General features: G+C 40.2%; 1 protein-coding gene across 1 annotated transcript in view; it reads right to left on the bottom strand.

Annotated features, from left to right (window-relative positions):
• Positions 1–6,031: 6,031 nt before the first annotated feature.
• WTIP (Wilms tumor 1 interacting protein) overlaps positions 6,032–9,870 on the bottom strand; it is a 50,784-nt gene continuing 46,945 nt past the window's right edge. Inside the window, exons 6-7 of the mRNA XM_009583887.1 lie at positions 9,232–9,300; positions 6,032–6,397 (exon numbers count right to left, since the gene is read on the bottom strand). Of these exons, the coding sequence (XP_009582182.1) occupies positions 6,245–6,397; positions 9,232–9,300 (222 nt within the window). The 3' untranslated portion in view covers positions 6,032–6,244. The remainder of the gene's footprint in view (positions 6,398–9,231; positions 9,301–9,870) is intronic.

The raw sequence follows: 9,870 nt of genomic DNA, 5'->3' as shown, positions 1-9,870 counted from the left end.
AGGGCCCTGGTTCTTTGCCTGTCTACATTTGCTAGCCTCTGCCACCTTTTTCTCCTCTTAGCTGGTGTGAAGTTAAAGGCATGGGCGTCAGTGATCCAGCCAGCTGGTGTCTTGGAAAGAAACCTGCAGTGCCAAATGTGAACACTGAGCAGCTTTGTTACTACCTGTCAGACTGGGCTGATTAAGAAATGCTGTGGGGTAGGAATGAGACTGCAATTCCAGCTTCCCCAGCGACACACCCAAGGGAATATTTAAGATATTACATATATATATATATTAGGCGCTATATATAGATAGATATATACACAGACACACACATAGTTTTTTTTGTTTTTTTGCTTTGAGTGTGTGTGTCGGTGGTGAGCATTGCACTAGCTGACCTCTTGAAGTCTAGTCCAACCTCACTTATTCTATGAGTCTATGAATTAGGGGAACTAAAGCTGAGTAACAGGGATGTGAGCTGAAGGCAGCTCATGTATTGCTAATGGTTCCCAGCACTAGCCAAGTGTCTCTGGTTCAGCCCTGGGATGACTTGGAAAAAGCCTTGTTCTACTCAATAGCTGCAAGGCGAAGGGCGCAGACCTGGGGACGGCTGGTAAGGTGTAGAGCCGGCCTAGCAAAGCCCTCCCGAATAATCTGCATGCCAGATTTAGCAACCAAGTGTCATGCAACAGCTTCCAGTTACACACTGCCCCATGGCTCAGCTGCCATGCCAGGGAGTCCTACGACAGTGTAGTCTTCTGTGGTGCTCCCCTCTGAGAGCTGGGTCCTGACTCACCCCCTTCCTGCAGTGAATGTATGTTCATTTTCCAGTATGTGTGTCCTGCAAGGAGGCCCACAAGGGACAGTTAATATTTTTAAGTACTCTGTTCTTTTCAACCAGGCTGGTTATGGGTTGGTATAAATTCTTGCTGCATTAAGAATATGTCCTAGATTTTGACTACATTTGTGTCACCCATGTGGTGAGGGACTGTTAAAACGCTTTGAGTTGGCCAGTCTTTGTGCTTTTTTTTTTTTCTTCAAGGACGGCATGAATTGCTCATTTTGAATGAATTTTAAAAAATTATGAGAGTGAGAAAATAGCATGTATGTGAAGGCCCTACAGAAGCGTGGTACATCTGTTTCAAAGCACAGAAGTGCAGACTGTGTCCCTAAAACAATTGTGGCATTTGTAACTCTTTCCATTCTGACTGTGCAAAAGAAAAATTTGCCGAAATAGCCATTGTGTGAAAACCACCATTAAGTTTCATTTCCAAATGTGAAGTAATTTGTACTTTGCAAAGCCAGGGTGGCAGAGCTGCAGAGCAGGCCTCTTTGGAGGAGACGGTGGCATCACACTGAAGTAGCAGCTTGTGAGTATTTGGCTTCTGTGAGTCACTGGCGGAAAGAGCATCCACAAGGATGGTAGACTGACCAGCTTAATGGAAAGGAAACCCACTGAATATAAGGAAACCAGGAAGAAACTGGTTCTTGTACTCTTTCTCCAGGCATCCACTTTTGGCCATAGTTGGAGACAAGATACCAGCGCTGATGAACCTTTTGCCTGACAGACACAGCTGCTCTTGCAGGACCACTGTGTGCAGAAGGTAAATGTGATCAAGCTCCCATCTGTGCCATGAAGCTGGAGACAAGAAAGTGGCAAAGAGCTTCAGAAAGGTAAAATACATAAAAGAGCATCTTTTCGATCCTGTCAGAGCTCTGGCCGCAGTTTCTGAATTACTGTGACTTAGCAAGAAAATTCCCCAAACCAAGGTCTGACTGCTTAAAGCTATGCAAATTCATAGCCCAGGCAAGTACTTCTCTTCTGGAACACTCCAAAAAATAGTCTTGAAAAGGAAGTGTTCCTCAATACTGACTGTCCTACATGTGAACTAGCCAGCCTGGTTAAAGCTTAATTAAAAATTGCCAGAGTGGCTGAATTCTTTTCTAAGTGCAGCTGCAAAACGTTAGCTGTGGGCATATTTTAGACCTTAATTAGTAACACTTGCACTGGAGGACCAAAATCTTTCATGAACGCAGCTGCAATCAATTAATATCAGTTAGGCATTTCTGTAGGCAATACAAGGGTCTCCTGAAAATTGTTCTAGTGCCCACCTAGATTAAAAAAATGAAATACTTATATGCAACAAACTACAAAATCAAAGATAACTACAAAATGTCTTTATTGAAAAAAGCAGATTATAGCATCTAAGGTTAAATGAAACTTCTGACTTTAATATTAAATAACTTAGGATGATAGCAAGTAGCTTCTTCTTTAGATAAATAAATCTACATTTCCCAATTTTTTTCTTCAACAATCAAGGGAATCAAACACTGTAACACAAAACCACAAGTAATTTTAAAGACTACAAGACAGAAGCACATTGAAAGGTTTTACAAGGATATATACACAAAAATAGTTAAACTAATGTATATTTTCAGCATGTAAACTAGTTACATGATATACAAACTGGGAATTTATATATTTCCTACAAAATAAAAATCAACGTTGGTCCAAGTTCTTGGAAGAAAACTATATTCTTTTAAAGAAAATGAAAATATTTCTCAAATGAAAACTTAATTTAAGTCAAATTATATACTCTAGTTACGGCATTAGTTACAGGATGAATCACAAACTTTTAAACTTTTCTTGAAACACAAGAAAGCAGCTTTTGTCTCCTTTAGAGCTTTGGTTTACTTAACTACTCTGGAATTTCTGGTCTTAAAGAGCTCCTCTAACCATGTTTTCCTTTTGAAGCTCCACCTTACAAAATATATACACACACAGACGGGCACACAAGTGAAAGGAAAAGGAAAGAAACCCAAACAAACTCTCTTTGAAAGCGCAATTATCTGAGTGCATTCTTTTGTTTTGTTTTCAAATTATTATTATTTTGGTACTTTGGAACACGTCCTCCAGTGCACGAGGGACTCTGAATCGCCTCCAACAGCTTTGTGCTGTAGGGACTTTGTAGGATTCCTTACCAAAATGGAAAGGTGTAGTCCTGATGCAAATGAGAACAAGTTGTTATTGTTTTAACTTTATGGAAATATTCTCAAAGTACAGCAAAGGCTTCTGAAGAACAACCACATCATAAAATGAACTCTAGAAAGTTTACATCTGTGTTGAACTGATTTGAACTGAATATTCCTTAAGAAAAATCATCAAAAGAAGCTTTCTCATTTACATAATTCCCCAGACGGGAGATAAAATATGCAGAAAAATGTCACTAGCACTAAAGAGTACAGCACATCATTATTTTAGACTTGCTTTTATTTTTCCTCTTTGGGGGAAAAAAAAAAAACAACAACAAAACAAACTGGCAAATTTCACTCAAGCTCCAGTTTTTATACTAAATGCTGGAAAAGCAAAGCTGTATTTCATTATACAGTAATGGAATGCACCTGTCTATAGAAAATACTGGAACAACAACTGCTGCTTTCTGGTTTTAAACAAATTGCTTATTCTATACTGAAATATTACCTTTTGATATTTTTACCATGCTGATACTTAACACATTGGAACTGAGTAGAACTACAAGAGACTGACAAATTAACATGTGAAATGAAATTAAATATTATTTTGTTCTACAGGATGATCTTTTTTTAAAAAAAGAAGAAAAGGTATGGTATGTACATGTTAGCTAGTGTGCTGTCCCTTGAAAAGTATGTTGGAGTGGAAACTTAAACTTGCCATGAAGCAGGCAAAGTGCTAAGGAAGGCACTGGCAGAAAACTGGGCAGAATGCCAGAGTAAGTCATCTCCATCTCTGGCCACTGTGATTTTTTTTTAAGGTTTTGCTTCTATACTGGTAGAGCAAAGCATTTTTCTAGTATAGCAAGTACTGTTACGGGATGACTTGCTCACAGGAACAGACCCAAACCTTCTCTGTGTATTTTAATGATAATTTTCTTAATTTGGGTTCCTTACTATATAAAGACTAGCTAGCAAGTAAAAATGCCTCAAAGGTAAATGTGCTCCAAAGCAGCTTCCTTAAATGGAAAAAGTATTACATTGCAGCTGATGCTAAAGGTTTATCCTGAAGTTCTGGTATCTTCCATGTTTGTAATAACCTTAAGGAATTGACCTAGTCATACAATCCAATTTAAGACAATTTGTTTCCCTTTTCTAGCATTTGCTGTTTGGGCAAGAGGCACATGTACTTCCACTTCCTTCTGAGGCTGGGCTGGTGACTATGGACACAGAGGTAATGTTTGCAAATGCAGAAGAAGTGTGCATGCACCCAATGTCCTCTCTTTTGCAGGCCAGGCCTCTTAAGTCACACTGTAGAAACATGGCACTAGTTGCACTGTAATTCCTTCAAAACATGGCTACCACATTAAGTATGTTAATTATAAACTGATATATGTTAATTAGAAAAATGACTTTTTAAACAAGCATCTGACTTGCCAAGGAGCATTCAGTAGGACAGATTAATCTAGGCCAATGGAAGTTTGGCAAAAGTTCAGGAAACATACCTTTTGTCCCTTACAGGAAAAAAAAGCTCCCAGGAATTTTTCCTGCCCCCTCCCTTCCCCTATAAGGAAATTACAGACTATCAAAAAGTTCTGTTAAGGGAGTTAATTATTCCACTTAGGAATCAGTGTCCATTGGATGCTCTTTGTACTTTTCAAAAGCACCACAAATGGCTTTCAAAAAATCAACGGAGCATAAGAAACTAAATTGCAATAGTGTTGCCAAGTAAGTCAAGTCATTTCATCAGTCTGCGTGCTAAATTTAACATGGGATCATTTCTGAATGGGATCCGTCAGATTCTCAACATGTTGAGAACTGGCATGGAAATGTCCCAATTGACACATGCGGAGAATCTGGCCTGGTATTTCCACTTCCTCTGGAGCAGAACAACTTTATTTTACTGTAATTTTGGATACAGTTAAAGACAGCAATGATGGATTTATTTAAAATATAAATTCAGGAAGGCTGGATCAATTCTCATGAGAATGCAAGGAATTTTTTAAACATACAGATGTGTGATTTGCATGTAAATCATCAACACATGGTAGAAAACAAACCATAAAAAAAGATTCATCTAACTTCCTATACGGAAGACATGTATTTCCCCAGAGCTCTGAGGTTACTGTAAAAGCTTATGCAAAATATGAAAGTGTGTACATTCTATGTACATCTAATACTTGTTATAAAATACCAATGTTTCAATGGTCTGACTCTCTAAATTATTATTTCTGCTAACGTTGTTTTCCAATGAAGACAATCACCGTAATCAGTTCAAAAATACATCTAGAAAAGAACACAAAGCTGAAAAGATAATACAAAAACCACTGTCCCCCTCTTTTTTTTTTTTTTAATAATGTATCAACATACAATCATAAAGCAGTTGGTAACAAATGAAGTCTTGTATAAAACAAGTAGTATAAAGACAAGTGTACCTTTGCATAGAAAGGGGCTGCAAACCCTATTAAACAAAAAACAGGTTTAAAAGATGAATTCTTTAGTAAGTGCCAAATCATCAAGTTGATATGAATGCATTTTGAAACCATGGCTACATTTGTACACGGCAAGCAATTACAGAGATCTGTAACTTTCTTCCACTGTTAGGATCCTGCACGTGCCAATCTTTTGGATATATTCCTCTGTAATGTGGTTTTTATATGAGATGCTTGCCATATTTCTTTAACAAGCTAAATAGTCTTTGGATGACTGTGGAACCTTCTAGGATGGAAAGCTGGCCTGACGTGTCTTCATAGAATGCCATTATTTAACCCGTGCTGAAAACTGTCATTGCTAAAAAACACTTGTTTGCTTCCTATACACTACTTCTGGGAATCTAAGTTTTTAAAAATGTGAGACTGTATTCTCTAAGACCAGAATTCAACAAAACTAGCTAAAATGCTAGCATTTATCTTATCATGCTTGCTGCAATATGATAAGGTGCTAACTTTTGGAAAGTAATTCTACACCCCTTACTTGGGCGAAATCTCCACTGAAGGAGAGTGGGTAGGGAGTGCAGAGCAGCCCTTTGTACCATTGTTTTTATAAATGCTGCCATTTACAGTTACAGTTTAGTGGTGAATTATTTGTTCAAGTAGACGGTGTCTCAGTGAAAATGTCTAGATAAAAGAATGCGTATGTACAAGATCAGAAAAGGACCCCTCACCTCTGATTTAAAAAATAAATAGCTGGTTTAGATGGTTATTACTGGAATCTCATCTTTAAAGGAACAGGAAATTAATTTTTAGATTTTTGTCTTCTCTTTCAAACGTCTTATTGGTAATGGAAATGTCTTTCAGAGTTCTGTGACATGCATTGGATAGCTCGGAGGTGGATGTGATGGCAGTTTAATATTAAGGCGTCTGATGTGACAGCCGTGGCAGAGCAAGTGGCCCTCCAATGGGTAACAACGATGGCCTTCCTCATCATTGAGCTGCAAGCCACAATCCTAGAAGAAACATATGCATCCCAGATTACTGAGTGATTCAGGTAGGTCATCTCACAACAACGCTGACCTATCTTGCATAACCCTGAGAGCTCCCTCCCATGCCTCCAAAGCCAGCAACCTCAAGAGTTTTTGGTAGGTGGACCCTGACTCTCTCATATTAAGCAAAATGACATCACTGAAATCAAACAGGACAGTCCATAGTAGTACCAAGCATTTTTTCCCCATTGTTTCCCATTCCGGTCTCTTCTTCATCTAATAAATGTTGATGCAAATCAGACAAAATAGGCCACGACTGACCCTGACACATACAACCTGGAAAAGGTTAGAACAGAAAAGGGGCTAATTCTGCAACAAGGCAGTGAGCAAGAAATGGGGGAGCATAAGTAGAGAATGAGAGGAGTGGGGAAGAGGGGGAGATGAGACATGTTTCCCTGCTGAAGCAGGGCTGCACCTTCTCCAAATTTGGAATGAAAAAAAAATAAAGACTTCAAGGCCAATGGTCCACCTTTAGTGGAAATATGTTAGTATCTCTGGGACTGGCACATAACTACAGGGATGACATGGGTGAACAACAGTGGAGGAGCAGAGATAAAAAGAAAAACAACAAACAATGATCCTGCCTGCTGACTATTATGTACACCGCAGTAGAGATGATCCCAGTTCTCAGCTGTCATCATTATAATTATGAGGACATTGGAAAGTCATCGCAGTTTTGTGCTTGGATTTGATGTTTCAAGTATGTTAAATACTTAAAAATTGTTCCTGTGACCAGACCTGACAAACCAGAGATTCTGAGTATGTATCTGCGCACTTAATACAAAGGAAAAAACCAATTGAACTAGTTGGGCATATAGGTAATTCTATTATTGAAAACTGCTGCAAAGTTTTTAATTGGACACAAAGTATGATTTTTCAGCTTTCATAGCTCAAGTTAAACTCCTCAAATTTTACAATGCTGAAATAAGAACGAAAAATGGGTTTTAAAGTAAGCTTTAAAACTGGAGTGTTAGTTTAGGGAGGCTTTAATCAAAGTTTCTGCCAAGGTAGTTTTCTGTGTGTTATATATGTTATATAACTACTCTATAGTTCTTTATCCAAGATGTAAAATTCAATTCCTCATTAGAATTTAACAATTTCAGATACCCTACAGATATGCCAAGTCTCCGTACCTTTTTCTCTCTCCAAAATTGTATTCCTTTTCTGCAATGAGAAAACCTGCCTTCTCAGTGGATTTCAGTTTTTGAGTGGGTGTCTATTGATATGTAAACTGGCTTGAACTTCTCAGTAGAAGCTAAGTGGTGGCACAAGAAAGAGATGATATAGAAAAGCAGCAAAGTTTCCAAACTGACTACTGACTTTGCATGGCCACCAGGTGATGATGACATTAATGGCATTTCAGAAGTGGCTGCGTAACTCATCATAGCCTTTGCAAAAGTGAGTACCTCAAAATACTGGCACTAACTTTTCTAGCAGTATTTGGAGACCGCAGTGGCCCAGTGTGTACAGTTTGAGTGCCTGATTTGAGACCATTAGGCAGCAACCCACCCCTGTTAACACATGGCTAACCCCCTGATTTCTGTACATAAATGCACTCTGCCATTCTGGGCAGATGTGGAGACAGCTTGATTTGCCTCAAACTGGAAGGAGAATGGGGAAATGAATAATGAAACAGAACTGAAAATAAACCCCCATTGGGACATTCTAATATAAAGTCAATAGCCTGAGAGAGAAGGGGAGGGAGCTGTCATCTTAGGTGAAGCCTGCACAAAGCAATAGATGGGGGAAGAAGGAGGAGGGAAGTACAGCGCTCCAAAATGCTGCGATATCCTGTGCCAATTTCTCTTTAAAAATTAACAGAAAAGGATGGAGTATCAGGTATCTCTGTTGGAAGGAGACAGCTGAGTGGACGGGGTCTTCCTTACATTTAGGTTCATATACATTTCAGGATGCCCTGAATTTCCTCCTGAGGGAGGTTATTTCCTCCCTCAATTGGAAATCTCTTCGTAAAACCTTTTTGTGCAAAAGTGCATGGAAGATAGTATTGCTGCATGTTTTCCCTCTGCTGTTAAAAGAGTTAGGTAGCACAGTTAGAATCTGTGTGGATATTTGCATGTTATATCTGAGCACCAAACCTACAGCAAAAGGGAAGTTTTGGGTTGATCCCAAATTGCGGAGTTTGCTTCCCTCCTCATGCTCCCAGACTCAGAGCTAGGACTGAACTCAGCTCTCCTCGCCGAAGCAAGAGCACTAATCCCGCAACTTGATCTGCCCCAATAAATAAACGTTCTGCACAAAAAGAAACTATTCCTAAAAAAAGTGACAGAAAGTCAGTGGTATCCCTGTCTCTTTTCTAGTAAAGAATTTACATTCATTCAGCATGGAAAAAAATCAGATCCCCTAGAAAAGCCTTCCAGTGTAGGAGAGAGGGTCCTTCCCTGCACAGGCAACACAAATTCCAAGTCTTCTCAGATCAGAGCCACGCAAGCTGCATCCAGAGATCAGGAAAAAGAGAACCGGCACCTACTCTTTGCTCTCTCCCCATCTGGAAGAATTGGGAAAATTCAACCCGAACAACCAAACCCAGCTTTTGAAGTTTATAGACTGGGGAAAAAAAGAAACTAATTTGGTACTGGAGATGGCAGCACCACTTGCAGCCCAGCTAGCACTCACCCCTTTGCCTCCCTCCGGGAGCCATGGCGCAGAGCCCTACCTGCCCAGACGTGCAAGAGCCAGCGCGCGCACCCTGGGGTGCGAGTCAGGCACCTACCAAGAGGCTGCTAGTTATCAGCAAAGCCCTGCTGTGTGGCAGGCTGGCAGAGACGCCTGATGCTTACCTCGCAGTGATAGCACTCCACATGGTAGTCTTTGTCCATTGACACCACCCGAATGGTCTCCTCGGAGCCCTGTTGGGGAAGCAGAGAATGGGCTTGTAAGCGGTGTTTTCTCCATCTTTTTTTCAGTGCCCAACCTATCGCTTTGGCGAGCTGTTTCTCTGGGGGATCCCCTCTTCCTCCGCAGAGCAGAGTCCTGTGACCGCTGAAGGTCTTGTCCCCTGGTGCACAGCACAGTTTTTGCTGTTTAGCAGCAATGTGGGTGTCTGACATACCTAAGCTGTAGAGGTCATTTGGGAAGTGTAGCCAAAACTTCATCCTCAAGGGACAAATTAGTCTTGAAATCAAATAATTTTCCAAGGGCACCCAGGATATGAATGAATTATCAGCCAAAAACTATGACCTGCTGATTGGGTAACTTTTCCTTGTAGACATCCTGGTCTGAGTTTTCCAGGACTTGTATTCCCCTCAAACCATCTCCTGCACAGCTATTTTGCACATGCACATGTCACTGTATGTACCCCATAGGGATTTACATACCAGTCCGGCAGGTAATTACATGCACTGGTCAAAACCTCAACGTGAGGGTGGATGCAGTGGTGTTGTGTAATTCCTGGGAGCCCCAGGCCCTGCAGAGGAGCC

Source organism: Fulmarus glacialis, unplaced genomic scaffold (genome assembly GCF_000690835.1).
Source record: "Fulmarus glacialis isolate BGI_N327 unplaced genomic scaffold, ASM69083v1 scaffold34828, whole genome shotgun sequence".
Classification (NCBI taxonomy): domain Eukaryota; kingdom Metazoa; phylum Chordata; class Aves; order Procellariiformes; family Procellariidae; genus Fulmarus; species Fulmarus glacialis.
Note: the sequence above shows the minus strand (reverse complement) of the source record. Positions and strands in the feature narration are given on the sequence as shown.